This window comes from Lepidochelys kempii, chromosome 16, assembly GCF_965140265.1.
Source record: "Lepidochelys kempii isolate rLepKem1 chromosome 16, rLepKem1.hap2, whole genome shotgun sequence".
NCBI lineage: Eukaryota > Metazoa > Chordata > Testudines > Cheloniidae > Lepidochelys > Lepidochelys kempii.
Window position 1 is genome coordinate 6,747,949 of NC_133271.1, and position 18,815 is coordinate 6,766,763.

An 18,815-nucleotide genomic window follows, 5' to 3' on the forward strand; every position below is an offset into this window, starting at 1 on the left:
CCATTGTTTGATTCCATCATGGTTGATTTACATAGGAGATAAGTAGGTAGCTGTATCTGGGCAGACTGGACAGCGGAATCTCAATGAGCATCCATAATTCCTCCTCTAGTATCAATACAGACATTTTACCACCAGGGTGGTAAAGGCATACATAAAAGACGTCCATGATGCACTAGTATTGTGTTCAATGGGTTGATTCAATTGCTTATTATTTGAGGTTTATACTCTCCTGTCTTTATAGATCCGATAAAGTTTCTCTACCTTGCTGAGGCCTAGCCAGACAGTCTCTTCCCCACACTTGTTAGCTGGAGAGCTTTAGCTGGTATGTCAATACATTCTCATTGTCTTTCAAAGTACTTTGGAAGTAACTGCCCAGTGGAGAAAGCTCAGGGCCTTGTTTAGGGTGAGCTAACTCCTATGTGACTGGCAAACACATTTTAAGAATTAGAATTTCAGTTTATGTCCATAACTTTGCATCAGTTGCTTGCACCTGTATGACATGGTGCTGTGAATACCCAGTGAGTGATGAGCTTTCCAGTGACAGATCACATGACACCTCCTAGATACAGATGATAACAATAGTGAGTTGGGGTATATTAGGCTGGTCAGGCCAGTTGATATCAGGGGGCCCCTTGCCCTCTGCCCTCGAGCTGTTCATAATGTCCCAGGCTGTCAACCTATCTATGTGACATAGCGGGATGGATGGCATTGCACTACAGTGGCTCCACTTATTGCTCCAACAGCCCCAGAGAGTGGAAATGGGCAACTGCTCCTCTTCGACAACCCCCAGCCCCCTTGCAGGTCCCCCGGAACGCCAGGGGCAGCTGGTACAAACTCCATCTGGGCAAGTCCAGAGTGGTGCTGGTTGGAAAGGAGAAGTGCTTAGACCTGGCGGACCCACCGTCCTCCCCTTCCATTGAGGGCATCTGCCTCCATTCATCCAAGTAGTTTGACTCAGCAGGAGCCTAAGAGATAAGATGGCGTCAGTGCATTGTCCACCTCCAGCTTGCTGGGAAGCTTCCCAACTTTGCTCAAAGGATGGCCTGGGCACGGTGGTCCATGAATAGTTTCCCCCAGACCATGTCAATGGAGTTTACTATACCCAGGACTCAGTGTGGCTGCCATAGAGACTGTTGCTTATGCAGAACACGGCAACCTGTTAATAGAATCATAGAATATCAGGGCTAGAAGGGACCTCAGGAGGTCATCTAGTCCAACCCCCTGCTCAAAGCAGGACCAATCCCCAATTAAATCATCCCAGCCAGGGCTTTGTCAAGCCTGACCTTAAAAACCTCTAAGGAAGGAGATTCCACCACCTCCCTAGGTAACCCATTCCAGTGCTTCACCACCCTCCTAGTGAAAAAGTTTTTTCCAGTATCCAACCTAAACCTCCCCCACTGCAACTTGAGACCATTACTCCTCGTTCTGTGGAGTTCCCGCCACAGGACCTGGCTGGGCTAGTCAGCATGAGTGTGGGTGGCCCAGTTGTTCTCTTAGGAGTACAGCTGACAGCTGAAAATGTCTGGCAGGGACAGCCAAGGAGCCAGATTGAAGTGTCCAGAACTGCAGTACTGCTGGAGAGATTGTCTTCAAACATGGCTCGCATTTTCTGTCTTGCTCAACAGCATGGACAGTATTTTGTAAAGGAACCAAGTGTGTCTCTGGTGGAGCAGCATGGCAGTTGGTCAGAGTTCCTGGGTAAACATGAGGTGTTTGGAACTTGTGTGAATACTCATATCAATGACTGTGTGACCAGGGTCCCAGGGGGGCCACACTGAGGTTACTTAATTAGGGCAAACTGCAAAGAATGGGGTAGACAATGCCTGAAGCTGGTGGTCATTCCAATACTTAGATCCACCAAGGTAGCCACAAAACAGTTACCCAGAAGTCAAAACACAGTTCCCTTAAAGCAACCGACCCTTGGGCTTCCACTCAGACATGCAAATCAAATATGATGAGGATTACTGAAAATCTTATTAATCATTTAAGAAAGTTCTACCAATCCCAAAGGATCGGGATTTCAGATCTTACCAAAATACAGTGTACAGCCAATTCCTATTAACTAAACTAAAATTTATTAAAAAAGAAAAGAGAGAGAGTATTGGTTAAAAGATCACTATACATACAGATATGAAAACAGTTTTGAGGTCAATTTTATAGAAGAGATGTGCGATTTAGTGTTGCAAAGAGTTCTTGGATCAGGCTTGAAGCAGTGATGAAATAAACTGCTGGCTTGTTAAATCTCAGGTTGCTCCCAAATAATTGGAAGGTCCTCAGTCCCTTGGTTAGAAAGCTCCCATTAGTATTAGTCCATAGCCCAGAGATCAGAGCAGGAAAGAGGCAAAATGGAGATGTTTCCAGGGCCTTTTATAGCTTCTGCCATGTGGAGGGAAACCCGTTGTTCTAGTTTGTGAAAAATTACAGGTAACAAGATGGAGTTTGTGGTCACATGGGCAAGTCATAGCGGAGGCCATTACCCGTACTCTTGTTAAAACATTCATATGAAAGTCTGTCAGGCATGGATAGGCTTCTTCCGTGGTTCATTGTGTTTGTTGATGAGCCACCAGCTTGAATACTTCATTCACAATGTGCTGGCCAGACTGGGTGCCAATTGCCCTGTGGGTTCTATTGCAGGAGCAGACACCTTTGAGATACAAGTACGTAGTCAATGTTCGTAACTGATACCTGCACACCAATAGAACCAGCATATTCAGCAAACCGCAACTTTTCCATTGGTGCCTTACTTGGTACAGTTTGTGCAAGATTTGTTGCAATAATATAACAGTGGTAGCAGCAATGATCTGCATGGTCACATTTAATCAATGTCACAGGCTGGAACTGTTGTGAGACTGTAGCATGTGCATTTTACAAGGACGTGGCATTTGACTTAAACAGGCATCCATAAAGGACACTAACCTCATGGTATGCTTCACCCCTAGTTGGCCTGTTGTACACACATCTCAGGCCAGTCATGACTGTCAGGTATTGCAATCTGATGGCTTAGTGCTGGCTCCTGTGTGTAGGAGATTGAAGGTCTCAGCAAAGTTCCTAGTGGACACATGTTTTTGTCATATCAACAAGCACTGCGATTGACACTGTTAGCCCTCTCACTGGGAGTAGCTGGGAGAGGACCCAGTAGGTCAGACATGAAGCTCACAGGGTGAGAACAGAATCCGGGCAGTAGGGGAGGGAAGGGACAGGGTAAGTATGGGATGGGATCCAAGCAATAGGTGAGGAGTCAGTTGAGGATCCAGGTTGTAGGGAGGAAAGGGACAGAGTCAGTACGTGATCCAGGCAGTAGGTAGGGAAGGGATGGGGTCAGTATGGCATCCGGGCAGTAGGGGAAGGGAGAGAAGGGACTGCGTCATTACGGGATCCAGGTGGTAGAGAGGAATAGGGACTTGGTCAATACGGGATATGGGCAGTAGGGAGGGAAGGGATGGGGTCAGAATGGGATCCAAGTAGTAGGGAGGGAAGGGATGGGATGAGTACAGGATCTGGGTGGTAGGGAGGAAAGGGACAGGGTGAGTACAGGATCTGGGGGGTAGGGAGGAAAGGGACAGGGTGAGTACAGGATCTGGGGGGTAGGGAGGGAAGGGACAGGGCGAGTATGGGATCTGGGTGGTAGGGAGGGAAGGGTTTGAGTGACTACAGGATCCAGTTGGTAGGGAGGGAAGGGACAGGGTGAGTATGGGGCATTAGGGAGGGAAGGGATGGGGTTGGTACAGGATCCAGGCAGTTCGGAGGGAAGGGACGGGGTGAGTACAGGATCTGGGTGGTAGAGAGGGAAGGGATGGGATCAGAATGGGATCCAAGTGATTGAAAGGGAAGGGACAGGATAAGTATGGGAACTGAGTGGTAGCTAGGGAAGGGTTGGCATCAGTACGGGATCCTGGCCGTTCGAGGGAAGGGACGGGACAGGGTCAGAATAGGATCCAAGTGGTAGGGAGGTAAGGGATGGGGTGAGTACGGGATCTGGGTGGTAGGGAGGGAAGGGACAGGGTCAGTACAGGATCTGATTGGTGGGGAGGGAAGGGACAGGATGAGTACGGGATCTGGGTGTTAGGGAGGGAAGGTATGGGGTCCGTGCAGGATCCGGACATTAGGGAAGGAAGGGGCAGGGTGAGTATGGGATCTGACAGTTCAGAGGGAAGGGAGGTGGTGAGTACGGGATCCGGTTGGTAGGGAGGGAAGGGACGGGGTCAGTACATGATCTGGGTAGTTCCTACGGAATGGACAGGGTGAGTACAGGATCCGGGGGCGGGGGGTAGGGAGGGAAGGCACAGGGTCCATAGAGGATCCGGGCAGTTCGGAGGGAAGGGATGGGGTCAGTACAAGATCTGGGTGTTAGATAGGGAAGGGACCGCGTTAGTATGGGATCTGGGTGGTAGCGGGGGAAGGTACGGAGAGAGTATGGGATACGTGCAGTTTGGACATGCACTTGGCTCTGTCCTGGGGCAGATTGTTGGCATGGCTCCTTCTCTCCATTAGGTGGCCCAGCAGAGAAGGCTGGCCTGCAGCAGCTGGACACTGTGGTGCAGCTGAACCAGCAACCCGTGGAGCACTGGAAATGCGTGGAGTTGGCACATGAAATCCGGTGATGGTTCACACTCCAGTACCCGTCAGGCTGGGTGGGGGCAGCCACATGTGGGATACAAAGAACGGGGCCTTGGAGCAATCCTGAGCCCCAAGAGCTGACCAGCTGAAGTGTGTGTTGAGCTGGCGGGCAGATTTCCTCACACAGCTGCCTCAGGGGTGGGGTGATCCCGGGAACACCTGGACAGGTGGCACCCCCAGACTGGGCTGAGGTGGGAGCCTTGGCATGGGGCCCATGTGCTGCAGAGGGGAGTGGCAGGTGGAAGGCGGGCCCAGCTGAGTGTTGCAGATTCGTGGGGATAACTGGGAGGGACGGGGTACCAGTGCATGAGTGTGGGGAAAGCAGGGCTCGGTGGGAGTCAGAGGGGAGAGGAGTGGAGGAGAGAGTCTCAGAGGGGCACAGGGGTTTGGGGAGGGAGTGTCTCAGAGGAGGTTCAGGGGGCTGGGTTGGGGAGGGGGAGGAGAAATCTCTGATTGGGGGGCGAGGGAGGGGAGGCAAGAGTCGGGTGGTGAGGGAGGCTGGAAGGGAGAGAGTCTGAGGGGGTGCAAGGAGCTGGGAGGGGGAGTCCATTAAGCAGTGAAGGGGGAGGGGAGGTAGGTGTCCCTGAGGTGGTGTGGGTGAAGGGAGGGGCAGTCTGGGGGTGGGGAGGGAAGTGAGAGGGAGTCTGGGGGGGATGGGAAAGAAGAGGAAGTCGGCGGGGGGAGAAGGGAAGGGAGATGGAAACTGCGGGGGAGGGAAGGGAGAAGGAGTGTCAGGGCGGGGATAGGAAGGGAAGGGAGAGGGACTCCCGGGAGAGAGGGGAAGGGAGAGGGAAACTGCGGGGGAGGGAAGGGAAGAGAGAGGGGGTCAGGGAAGGAGGGAAGGGAGAGGGAGTCTCGGGGGGGGGATAAGAAGGGAAGGGAGAGGGAGGCTGAGGGGTGGGGGGAAGGGAGAGGGAGTCGGGGGAGGGATAGGGAGGGAGAAGGAGTCTGGGGGGAGGGAAGGGAAGGGAAAGGGAGTCTTGGGGGAGAGGGAAGGGAAGGGAGAGGGAGCCTGAGGGGGATGGGAAAGGAAGGGAGAGGGAGTCTTGGCGCGGGGGCAGGGGAAGGGAAGGAAGAGGGAGTCGGGGGGGATGGGAAGGGAAGGGAGAGGGAATGTGGGGGGAGGATGGGAAGGGAGAGAGAGGGTGAGGGAGGAGGATGGGAAGGGAAGGGAGAGGGACTTGGGATGGGGGGAAGGGAAGGGAGAGGAAGTTGGAGGGAGGGAAAAGAGAGGGACCCTTGGGGTGGGGGAAAGGGAAGGGAGAGGGAGTCTTGGCACGGGGGGGTGGGGTGGGGAGGGAAGGGAGAGGGAGTCGGTGAGGGGGATGGAAAGGGAGAGGAAGTCCAGGGGGAAGGATGGGAAAGGAAGGGAGAGGGAATCTTGGGGGGGGGGGGTGGGAAGGGAGGGGAGAGGGAGTCTGGGGGAGTTGGGAAGGGAGAGGGACTTCCAGGGTGGGAGGGAAGGGAGAGGGTGTCTTGGCGGGGGGGGGGGGGCAGGGATATGGGAAGGGAGAGGGACTCTGGTGGTGGGGGTTGTCTGTGTGGCTGCTGAAGTTGCGAGGCTTGGGGCCCACTGTGCGCAGTGTCGCCTCCCAAGAGTGTTGTTCGCCATGCTGGAGCTGGGCTTGCCCGTGGGGCTGGCAGGCTTCCCCAGGCTGCATTCGTCTGACCCTCCCTCACGGCGTCTCTTTCAGGAACTGTCCCAGTGAGATCATCCTGCTGGTGTGGAGGATCGTGCCGCAGATCAAGCCAGGCCTTGAAGGCATGATACGGAGGTCATCCTGCAAATCTGCCTACGACCTCCAGTCACCTCCAAACAAGCGGGAGAAAAACAGCACAGTGCCCTCCCGCCCCGAGCACCGCCAGAGTTGCCACATCGTGTACAACAGTAGTGACAGGCTGGTGCTGAACAACTGTCCGCGATACACGGAGGTTGGGAAGCGGAGCCAGCACACGATGCCACCCTTGTCCCGGGCGTCCTCTGACGGGGACAAGAACTACATCCTCTTAGCACCTCTCAATCCTGGGAGTCAGGTACGGCCCCCCTCCAGCACTAGCGACATCTGCCCCTGGGCACTGGGTGTGCCCCTCACACTGGCCAGGCCTTCACCTCTTTCGCAGAGCCTGATAGGGCCACGTCTGGACCAGCTCACCAGCCAGCCATACCTCCAGGGAACACTTGTCCTAAGGCCACCTTGCACCTGAAGGGGGATCAGCCAAAGTCACGGCCCCAGGCCACATGTGCAGGGCTGTGTTAATCCCTAGAGCCAGTGCTGCCTCGTCTGTGACACGCTCTGGCTTTCCAGAGCTGCTGGGCTCAGGGCTGCACTGGAGGTCTTCAGGAGTAACCACCCTGAGCTCACCTGAGTCAGCAAGGAGGGTCCCCCTATATAGATCCTTTCAGGGAGTGGGATGCAGATTGAGGAGCTGCCAGAAATGAGATGTTTAAAGATCTTGGGTCCTCCGAGGGGTAGCACTGAGCTCTGGGCACTCTTGAGGTCAGCAGCGTGGGCTTTGACTCCCCACAGATCCAGCTAGTCTGTGATCCTGCCTCCAACCTCAGCTGCTCTGGTGCTCCTAGGCAGGCCCTGCCCTTCCCCAGCCTGTACCTGCGCAGGCTGGAGATCATGCATGGAGCTGACACTGTTTCTTGCTGTATCATGGTGTCTGCAGATGCCCTGGCTTTGGCCGTTTGCAAGAAGCAGGCAATCAGCCCCCAGCTCCTGGCCCTATGCACCAAGGAATGTCACAGTGGCATGATGCGCACTGACCCCAATGAGCCCCTTCCGCCCCCAAGTTGTCACTGGGGACGACTGTTGTATCTGTGTCTGCTGGGTACGGTAGGGAACAGTACAGCCCTGTGGGATAAGTCTGGGCTGCTGCCTGTCTGAAGTGAATGCCTCCCCTGGCTGCCCAGCCACAGGGGGAAGGGGAAGCTTTTGTGGTCTTTGCTTATTTTCAGCACAGAATACTAGGCTTCCAAGCTGGTGCTGTGTCCCAAGGCCTCTTCCCATCCCCGGCAGCACTCACCATTGTACTGTGTGTGCTGATACTGTCCTGCTAAGGGGCATGATGGCTGGCTGTCCTGAACGTGTTTGTCAGCTGGGTTGTGTCAAGTGCTGGGGGAAATGGGGAGGCTTTCCAGTGGGTAGGACACAGGACTGGAGTTCTCGCCATCAGTGCAATGTGGGCTGATGACCCTGCACCCCTCTGCAAAGTGCTTTGGGATCTCTGGAAGTCGAGTCCTGAAGATTGCTGGTGCGGGTCCTACCAGGAGCTGCAGGGAGTAACCATGTCCTGCCTGCTCTGTGTCTTCCAGCTGCTGAGGCCTGTGTATCAGGAGCACAATGCCGCGGTGGGTAAGTGTCCATTCCTAGCAGCCCACGGCTCGGCAGACTCGGGAGTTTTGCTGCCTAGGCAGTTTCTGTGGCATCCCCCTCAGGGGATGGGGCACTAGCCTGGGAGGGAACCAATGCTGGATTCCCCTCTGCTGCGAACCAGGGTGTGACCTTGTGCAGGCACTAAGCTGGACAAGCCCTAGGTTACAGAGCCAGCCTGAGACCTCTGGCTTTGTGCTTTGTGAGGGCCTAAGCCTCGAAACCTCACTGCAAGGGCTCGAGGAGACAAGCTGCTGGGCTGCCCTCCTTGGGCAGGAGGCGGGGGACCCAGTGTTGCCCTCCCCTCATTTGTTTGCATGCTGGGTCATGCTTAGGGTTTGTCCCACAGATTCACCTCTCTGGCCTTCCCCAGCGTCCTTGGGCCAGCCCCATGCATATCACCTGCTGTCAGTGAGTGGGAACTGGTGATGTCAGGTTGGGGCAAGGAGTGGTTTCTCAGACTCACCCACAGATATCCTCTCTGGGGCTGGGACTAACCTTTCTGCTCCTTCCCTTCTGCTGCTCACAGAGGCGGCGGCTGCCCTGCAGTGCCCCATCCTTGCCAGGGCAGCAGCTGCAAGGGGGCTCCACTCCTCAGCAATGCATCGCATATGGAGGAAGTGCCATGTACTCTCCTCCTTGACCCGGTCAGCTGTTCCAGCCGGGCATGGGGAGGAGCAAGTTGTGGGGCCATGCTGCTGTTCCACTGAGTGAACATCCCTGCCATGCCTGCCTGCCCACCTCTGCACTCCACCCCAGCCAATTCCTCCCTAGAAACTCCCCATACAAGCCAGGGAAGACTCACTCCCCCACTGAGCCCCTCCCGGCAGTCGGAGGAGACCAGGCCATCTCAGAAAGCAAAGGGGATCCATTCTGCAGCCAGCCATGAACCAGCACCAGAGGGACCTTTTCCATGTCCAGCCAACCACCACACAGCCAAAGGGTTGTAACCACAGCTTCTTGGTAGGGGAGACCCCTAGAGGAGCTGCTGGAGGGGTGGGGGAAGCATGGCTGAGGTGTAAGGGCAGATGGATCTGGTGAGGGCCTTGTGGAAGGGTTGGTGAAGATTATGGGAGGAAGATGGTAGAATTACTGGGTTATTTTGTTGTGTGAAGGAGAGTGAATCACTCAAGGAGAATCCTGTATATAGCTGAACCAGAGGGAGCCTTCTTTGAGAGAGCCCTGGTTCAAATCTGGGAGCACATCACTGCACTTCTCCCTCCCCACCAGTGTGCCTCAGTTTCCCCATCTCTAAAATGGGGATAATGCTACGTGCCCTTGTCAAGGTCCCTTCTCCACTCTGAACTCTAGGGTACAGATGTGGGGACCTGCATGAAAACCCCTAAGCTTATTCTTACCAGCTTAGGTTAAAACTTCCTCAAGGTACAAACTATTTTACCTTTTGCCCTTGGACTTTATTGCTGCCACCACCAAGCATCTAACAGATATATAACCGGGAAAGAGCCCGCTTGGAAACATCTTTCCCCCCAAAATCCTCCCCAAACCCTACACCCCCTTTCCTGGGGAAGGCTTGATAAAAATCCTCACCAATTTGCATAGGTGAACACAGACCCAAACCCTTGGATCTTAAGAACAATGAAAAAGCAATCAGGATCTTAAAAGAAGAATTTTAATTAAAGAAAAAGTAAAAGAATCACCTCTGTAAAATCAGGATGGTAAATACCTTACAGGGTAATCAGATTCAAAACATAGAGAATCCCTCTAGGCAAAACCTTAAGTTACAAAAAGACACAAAAACAGGAATACACATTTCATCCAGCACAGCTTATTTTCTCAGCCATTTAAACAAAACAGAATATAACGCGTCTCTAGCTAGATTACTTGCTAAATTCTAAGACTCCATTCCTTTCTGTTCCAGGCAAAAGCATCACACAGACAGAGAGCGCCTTTTTTTCTCCCCTCCTCCAGCTCTGAAAGTATCTTGTCTCCTCATTGGTCATTTTGGTCAGGTGCCAGCGAGGTTATCCTAGCTTCTTAACCCTTTGCAGGTGAAAGGGTTTTTCCTCTGGCCAGGAGGGATTTCAAAGGTGTTTACCCTTTTCTTTATATTTATGACAGCCCTGCTTTGCAAAGTGCTCTAAGATCCTGGGATGAAAAGCACTGAGGGTGGGTATTCTGGCAGGTCCCTGAATATGTCCGTGGGCTTGTCTGCCGTGCATTGCCTGGGTCTGCCCTCCTCAGGCTTGGGGAAAGGCGCTTTCTAGGTGTTGGTGTTGCTCCTCACACAGGACATCCCCCTAGCACTTCTCCAGTGGGTTCATTTTATTACTGAGCAATTGGAACTGGCCCTGGACCTGATTCTTGCAGATGTTAGTGCAGTCGAAGTTACATGGCTGTCTGAGGCTGCTGCAGACACTGTGCCAGCTTTCCTCGAAATCTCGTTGTCTCACTCATTCATTCAGCTCTGTTAGGTCTCTTTGCTGTGGGGTGAGGAGCTAAAATTATAACAGCAAGTCCTGCCCTTCAGAGCTGTGGGAACTGATGCCAGTCTGGCTCCAGAGAAATGTGTACTTCTGGTACCCCCTGCTGGGCGAGCGGCTTCCATGTGCTCTGGTGGTGACATGCCCCGTGACTCAACATATTGCCTGGGGAAAGGGCGTGTGGTTCCTGTGCACAGACTGCTCCAAAGCCATGTGAACGGCAGCTTGTTTGATCGTGGGAAATCCTCTAGTGCGGTGCTCCCTGCTGCCTCCCCGCGCAGCGTCAGCTCCGAACAGGGCAGCCGGCTGCGGAGGTGCGTGCCAGTCGATGGAAGGAAGCTGCAGAGCGAGGGGTTAAGTGAGCGGCAGCTAAAGGGAAGGTGAATGGAGTGGAGGGCGATAGAGTTTTCTGTGACAATATGTGTGTTTGGGTTTTGGTGGATTAGCTGAAGCAGGGCCCTAAACTCTGAGCCTTTTGGCCACTAAGTGTTCTTCTGAGGTGTGGGATGTTTGTTTAAAATCAGAAGCAGTGTCAGGTGTGCAGAGTCCTGGACCCTGGGATCAGGACAGGATTGCTTGATGCAGTGCCACATTAGTGAATCCAGTCTAGTTTTAAATGCAAAACCACTTGTAGACTAGGCTCAGTGCATGGGCCAATGGGGCAGATGCAACTCCAAGCGTTTAGCTTGGGCTTGCTGTCGGTTTGTACTAAAGACGTGGTTTTCTAGAGCTAGCATTTGTGAGAAGCTGGAAAAGTCTTATCATCTTCTTAGCAATCAAACCTGCAGTCCCGGTGTGTTTGGCTGGTTGTAGCATGTTCTGCAGCCCTGAGTTCCTCTTTCTGCATGGCTGTCTGTAATACAGGAGGCCAACGACTTGCTTGCCAATGAACTCATGAGAAGTGTGTGCTTCCCCCACTTTGCGTCTCTCCTCTTGGGTGTCTCTGTATCATAACAAAACAAATCCCAGATCCAGAGGATATTCATGTAAAATGCACCTAGTATGGGAACAGTCTGGTGTGGAGAGAGGCCCTGGGCTGAGAAATGCTCTCTCTCTGCCTGTCCTTTGTGCATGGGCGTGAGCCTTCTCCTTGGGTTTGGTTTATTTAATACCTCAGGAAGCCAAACTACTGGGGACTCGGGAGACTCTAGACACAGAGCAGTCCCAAGTGTGCGTGTTTCAGACTAAGCCCAGCCCAGGTGAGAAAATTGGAGGTGCTCAGCTGGGTGCAGACTGGATGCTGGAAAGGACTGTTTTCAGTCTGGAGAGCTTCACACAGCTGCCATTGCCAGGGAGCAACAGGCCTTGCTCTCTGGCTTCTCCCAATGATCTGCTTCAGGTGGGATCAGGTGGGATGGTACAGTTGTCTGCTCGGCTCCAGGGTAGCTTGAAAGCTCTGCTCTGGGTGTGTCATGGGGCTGCAGTTCTAGGCAGGGTGACCAGATGTCCCAATTTTATAGGGACAGTCCCGATTTTTGGGTCTTTTTCTTATATAGGCTCCTATTACCCCCCTACCTCCGTCCCAATTTTTCATCCTTGCTGTCTGGTCACCCTAGTGCTAGGTGTGGGCGAGGACAAGAAGTTCTTTATGATTCTCTAATTGAACGGTCTCCTCCTGGCATTGGGGCAACTGCCTGTGCAAGTTTTCCAGCTGTAAAATTTTGTATTGAGTGTAGTTGTTGGCCAGCCCGCTTAGTGAGTACAATGTGGCAGCTGGAAAGCTCTGCAGTGGAAAAGCTGGGTGATAGCTGGAGTCTTCATCATGGGTCCCAAGTTTTCAAGACCCTGTGCATGCTTCCCCAAGCTCTGAATTCCTTCTGATAGGAGAATTTCCCTTAGCTGAAACCTGAGCAGGTAGGGGGACACTTCTGTGTTGTGGGTTATTACAACATTCTGCCACTGCTGACCCTGTGAAGAGAGTACCCTTGCTCTGGGGGCCTCCCTGTTGCAACAGGAGCATGGTTAGGAAGAACCAGGATTTTCCCCATAGTGTTTATTTTTAATTAGCATTTGCAGTTTGTTTAGCAAGCATGGGAGAGAAAACGCTAGTTAATCTGAACAGTGATTAAACAAGCAAACACTGGAGCTATTGTCACCCTTCATATTGCAATGGGAACACTGTTTTGTGCAAGTTGGCTGCCTCCCCAGATCAGACCAGAGAAAATTAGGAAACTACTTTTGATGGGTGAGGAATTTTTGAAGTGAAATGAGGAGATTTAGCAATGCGGAGTAAAAGCCAGCTGCCAGCCTGCAGCCACCTTGCCCTTTAGTGTATGGTCATGAGCCCATCTCTCGTTATTTGGTTTTATCTGGCAGTCAGACTGTTAGCAAAGGGAACATGGAACGAATTAGAGAATCACTGTAGTTAGAGCTAGAAACAACCTGGTAGGTAACTGAGGCCCCCCTAGAAGGGCAAGGTACTGGACAAACAGTAACAGTGGGTACTGCGAATACAGTGCAATCTGTCTCTGCTGGCATTTATCTAAAAGCAAACACACTACTGCCTAATGGTTAAGAGAATATGTAATCATAGAACCATAGGGTTAGAAGGGACCAGAAGGGTCAGCTAGTCTAACCCTCTGCCAAGATGCAGGATTTGTTGTGTCTACACCAGGTTTCAGAGTAACAGCCATGTTAGTCTGTATTCGCAAAAAGAACAGGAGGACTTGTGGCACCTTAGAGACTAACCAATTTATTTGAGCATAAGCTTTCGTGAGCTACAGCTCACTTCATCGGATGCATACTGTGGAAAGTGTAGAAGATCTTTTTATACACACAAAGCATGAAAAAATACCTCCCCCCACCCCACTCTCCTGCTGGTAATAACTTATCTAAAGTGATCACTCTCCTTACAAAAAGAAAAGGAGGACTTGTGGCACCTTAGAGACTAACCAATTTATTAGAGCATAAGCTTTCGTGAGCTACAGCTCACTTCTTCAGATGCATATCGTGGAAACTGCAGCAGGCTTTATATATACACAGAGAATATGAAACAATACCTATTCCCACCCCACTGTCCTGCTGGTAATAGCTTATCTAAAGCTATCACCAGCAGGAGAGTGAATTTGTGTGGGGGGGTGGAGGGTGAGAAAACCTGGATTTGTGCTGGAAATCACTTTAGATAAGCTATTACCAGCAGGACAGTGGGGTGGGAATAGGTATTGTTTCATATTCTCTGTGTATATATAAAGCCTGCTGCAGTTTCCACGATATGCATCTGAAGAAGTGAGCTGTAGCTCACGAAAGCTTATGCTCTAATAAATTGGTTAGTCTCTAAGGTGCCACAAGTCCTCCTTTTCTTTTTGCGAATACAGACTAACACGGCTGTTACTCTGAAACTCTCCTTACAATGTATATGATAATCAAGTTGGGCCATTTCCAGCACAAATCCAGGGTTTAACAAGAACTGAGGAGGGGGCGGGGTAGGAAAAAACAAGGGGAAATACACATTGTAAGGAGAGTGATCACTTTAGATAAGCTGTTACCAGCAGGAGAGTGGGATGAGGGGAGGTATTTTTTCATGCTTTGTGTGTATAAAAAGATCTTCTACACTTTCCACAGTATGCATCCGATGAAGTGAGCTGTAGCTCACGGAAGCTTATGCTCAGATAAATTGGTTAGTCTCTAAGGTGCCACAAGTCCTCCTTTCCTTTTTGTGTCTACACCAGTGGCACTCAACCTTTCCAAACTACTTTCAGGAGTCTGATTTGTCTTGCATGCCCCCAAGTTTCATCCCACTTAAAAACTACTTGCTTACAAAATCAGACATAAAAATACAAAAGTGTCACAGCACACTGTTACTGAAACATTGCTGACTTCTCGTTTTGTCTCTATGAAATTTTAGTTTGTACTGATCTCGCTAGTGCTTTTTATGTAGCTTGCTGTAAAACTAGGCAAATATCTAGATGAGGTGATGTACCCCCTGGAAGACCTCAATGTACCTCCAGGGATATGCATACCCCTGGTTAAGAACCACTGGCCTAACCCATTCAAGACAGATGGCTATCCAGCCTCCTTTTGAAAACCTCCAGTGAGGGAGCTTCCACCCCTTCCTGAGCAGTCTGTTTCATTGTCCTACTGTTCTTACAGTAGGAAGTTTTTCCTGAGATTTCGTCTATGGCTATGCCTACACTACAGACATTACAGTGGCACAGCTGTACCGCTGCAGTTTCATGGCTGTAAGGTCTCCCGTGTAGCCACTCTATACCGGCGGGAGAGAGTTCTCCCACCAGCATCATTAAATCACCCCAACGAGCTGCGGTAACTATGTCGGCAGGAGAGCGTCTCCCGCTGGCACAGGGCTGTCCACACCGGTGCTTCTGTCGGTGAAACTTATGTTGGTCGGGGGGGAGGGGGGCGTGTTTTTTCACACTCCTAATTGAAAAAAGTGCTAGTGTATTGTCTGCTGTGCTGTAGTTTGAACCCAGTGCCTCTTGTCCTGCCCTATGTAGGAGAAAAGTTGTTCTCTCTTGCATCTTTTTTATGGCAGCCTTTCAAGTATTTGAAGACTGCTGTCATGTTCCCCCTTAATCTCTTCTTCTCCAAACTAAACATACCCAGCTCCTTCAGCCTTTGCTCGTATGGCTTGTGTTCCATCCCTTTCATCATCTTTGTTGCTCGCATCTGGATCCCCTCCAGTTGCTCCACATCCTTTCTATAATGTTGGTTAGACTAGTGTATTTAGTTTGGAAAAGGCCCTATCTACTCCATGGCCTTATGCAGGAGTGTTTTGGCCTGTTTCTATACAGGACAGTTATGGGCTTCAGCTACAATGCAAAAGCAGGAGCAGAAAATGCAGAAATGGCTGGATTCATGAACTGGCAACTGGAGGGACTGCAGCCTATGCAGCCATTTAGTACTGATGCTGCTGCACACAAGCAGTAGGCTCTAACAGCAGGACATTGCTTTAGGCAAGATTCCTTTGCTAGTAACTCCCTGGAGTCTCATTTGACTTAATGGTTGGCCTGGGAGATTTCTGCCTGCTTGGTCCTCTCCCTGGTCTATGTGGAACACCAGCCACAGAAGGGGCAGCATCCACAGGGACTAGGGCAGCAGCTTTTGGCTTACAGAGAAATGCAGTCAGATCCCTTTGGCAATGGTTTTGCCCTAAAACCTCGACACAGAACTTAGATTCCCAGCCTCAAAGGCCCTTGGTCTGGGCCCTGCCCTGGGGTACAGTGGCTGCTCTGGCTCCTTGGGGTGACGGGGGGGTGGCAGCTTCTGCACTCTGTCCAGTGATGTGCTGCAGCTGTGATGAGAATTCACTTCTGGCAGGCTGAGATCCCTGGGATGGGTCTGGGTCCCCCTTTATCTCCCCAGTGCTTTCAGTGGCCCCACGTCACAGGGAGGCTTTCCAAAGGCTCTCTCTGTTGTCAGCCACCCCCCAAGGCCAGGGGGACAGCAAATAACACATTATCAGTAGGAAATATTTTACAACTTCCCCCAGCTTGACAGCCCTGCTTTAATCTCCCCTCTGACACTGTAACCATGGGCCAGGCGGACTGGCAGTCTCCTCCCTCCCCAAACAGGCAGCACCCTGGCATTGCATTTTCAGAGCTACCTGCTTCTTGGTAGGCAAGGAACTCCCCTGCCCCACATCTTTGTCACACGCCAGCTCGCTGCTGGTAGTTCTGAGAAGGTTCCGAAACGGTGGCTGACAGCTCTAAAGCAGGGTTATTAGTAGCCGTGTTCATTGTCCCGCAAAAGCAACATTTAGGCCATTAGCTATTTCTGCAGCCTTAGCCCTTGGATTATTCCTGTGTGATGGGGGAGGTTGGTGGCTCCTTCCTTCTGGAGCAGGCTCAATGCTAACTGTGAGCTCTGGGGTGGTTTGGACTGAGGCCGGATCTTTGACTGGGTAAGAGCAGTTCTCAGCTGTGCAGTACCTGAATGCATCTGTTCAGTGACACATTGAGAGCACCACCTACTGTAACAGCTGTCTCTAATACCCTGGGATCAACACGGCTACAACGGCACGGCATACTTACTTTACCATAGCATTTGTCCCACATGCACTCACGCTGCTTTCCAGGCTGAGTCACCTGCACAGTGTCTTCTGCTGACAGATGAATGAATCTGGCAGCTGGCCACTCTGAAACATTTGGGAATGCAGCTGACGTGAAAGCTAGGTGCATTGCACTGTGGCTGGTAGATTCTCATTTAGGTATAACTGTGCCAGGATTTGAGGTGTTTAGTTGACGGAAAAGAACAGTTTCCCCCATAAATCACCTATCATTCATCTAACACTATCCACCTATTGATCCCAAAGTGCTTTACAGAGAAAGGTGCATGTTGTTATTCCCATTTTGCAAAAGGGGAAACTGAGGAACCGGGGGCTGTGACTTGCCCAAGGTCACTCATGAGTCAGAGGCAGGCTGGCATTAGAGGACAGCTCTCTTGACCCCCAGTTCTGTGGGGTCAGTCACCTTTAGACTGTGCTGACACCTGAGGCAGAGGAAATCGTCCCATTTCCATGTGGTTTGCGCACAGGTGGAAGGTGTGTCCAAGGCAGTGCCCAAAGATGTAATTAACTGGAAGGCCATATTACTATCTATGCCCATTGCAGCCAGGAGCTGTCCTACTATCATTAGTATTATTAATGGCATTAATTTAATCTGTAGCAAGACATGGAGCTTTGCAACCAGCAACCATGCTAAATGAAAGCAGAACAGCTGACCTCTACAGGGGGCATTCTGAAGGCAATTAACTCATTCTCCAGCCAGTGCAGCTACTGCTAGGATGAGAGCCTCACCTAAAAATGCCAGAGTGTTGCACACCAGTAAAAGATCCATGAAACTCCATCAGTTAGAGCCTGTGCTCAGCAGTGACCCCAGCACTGTACCACAGGCTGTGTGTAAGTTCCCCCAGGCAATGGACTGCAATCAGTTCTGACTGTCATGTTCTAAAGAAGCTCCTGTCGCTATGAGGAAGACTCAGCTGGAGAGTTTGGGATGGTGTTGCAACTCCCAGGTCTTGGCCAGTTGAAAGAGAGTGTGTAGGGCACAGTCTTGCAAGGATTAGGGAAGTGTGCTGAGATAGTTTGGTTTCAGAGTAACAGCCGTGTTAGTCTGTCTTTGCAAAAAGAAAAGGAGTACTTGTGGCACCTTAGAGACTAACCAATTTATTTGAGCATGAGCTTTCGTGAGCTACAGCTCATCCGATGGAGTGAGCTGTAGCTCACGAAAGCTCATGCTCAAATAAATTGGTTAGTCTCTAAGGTGCCACAAGTACTCCTTTTCTTTTTGAGATAGTTTGGGTGAGTTTGGATTGTGGGCTCCGGTATGCTCCTGTCTCTGGCTAATTGAGAATGATCCGCTCCCCTCCCTGCCACTGTCCTGTGCCCCTTGGGCATTCCTGAGGTAACCAGATGGAAGAGCTGTAAAACGAGTATCAGAAGGAAAAGTTAAAGGGGTTACACCTACTCATGCAGAGGGAGGGATGACACAGATAGGCTTCTAGATTGCATTAATCCCCCTCAGCTGTATAGTGCAGGTCTCTTGCTTCTCTGCACCCAGGCCTCCGATTGTGGGTGTGGGCAAATGCTCCCAGAAATCTGCAAGGTTCTGATCTGTCTAAATTATGCCATTAGTGAGGAAAGAGTGGGTTGATATCTAAGCAAAGCAGCCCCCGAACCATCTCACAGCACACGCAGGGCACCACCAACTCCTGTACCTGTCCGCATGTCTGAGCATGCTGGAAATGCCTGTATGCTTACAAAAGAACAGGGGAGGGACTGTCCTGACAAGAGACCAGCATGGAACAAATGCACGTTGATCATCTGATGTTTAAAAATAGTTCCCAGAGTGAGGGCAAGGGCATGACAGGCCATGTGCTGTCTCTGACCCGGAAACCTGGGACTGTAGTACTGCAGGCTTGAAACAGCACTTCGGAGAGCTGCCAGACTGTGAAGTCCATATGCAGAGAAAAGCAATCACTGTACTGGGTCATGGAAGCAGGCGGCTGCAAAGAAAGCTTTGGTGTAATCCTGTTTTCTGGATGAGGATAATGGATTTCTCCAGTGAAAAGGGCCAGAATAGAAAACTAATGAGGTTGGTCAGATTTCCTGAACGTGAAGGTGAAATACAACGCTTAAAAACTGAAACTGCATGGGCTGGGTGCTGCTACTCTGATTCACAAGGTCGTCACCGCAATATACAGTCACCAGTCTGAGCAGCTGTAATAGCCACGGGATCGCTTTGAAGAGGCCTGGGGTCATTCATATACTTATGAATATATTTACAAATCCATCTTTCTGACATTTATTCTGGCATCTCCAACCCTGAGCAGCTTCTCAGAGCTGCAGTTTAAAAAGTTACCACCTGAGAATGTTTACTTCTTCTCCCTATAATGTGAAATCCGTTTCCTTGGCCCCAAATACCTT

The 18,815-nt window shown here is 51.2% G+C and overlaps 1 protein-coding gene across 16 annotated transcripts in view; it reads left to right on the plus strand.

Annotated features, from left to right (window-relative positions):
* Positions 1-18,815, plus strand: part of RGS3 (regulator of G protein signaling 3) — a 247,229-nt gene that overhangs the window by 102,031 nt on the left and 126,383 nt on the right. For 15 of the 16 annotated variants that reach the window (XR_012155305.1, XM_073314841.1, XM_073314834.1 and 12 more), the window contains 3 exons: positions 4,492-4,597; positions 6,312-6,651; positions 7,937-7,976. Coding sequence is in view for 14 of the 16 variants with exons in the window: in XM_073314841.1 (XP_073170942.1) it covers positions 4,492-4,597; positions 6,312-6,651; positions 7,937-7,976 (486 nt within the window). In the remaining 2 variants the exon portion in view is untranslated. Of the gene's footprint in view, positions 1-4,491; positions 4,598-6,311; positions 6,652-7,936; positions 7,977-9,943; positions 10,043-18,815 lie in introns of those variants that run through there. The other variant, XM_073314845.1, reaches the window with a different exon arrangement.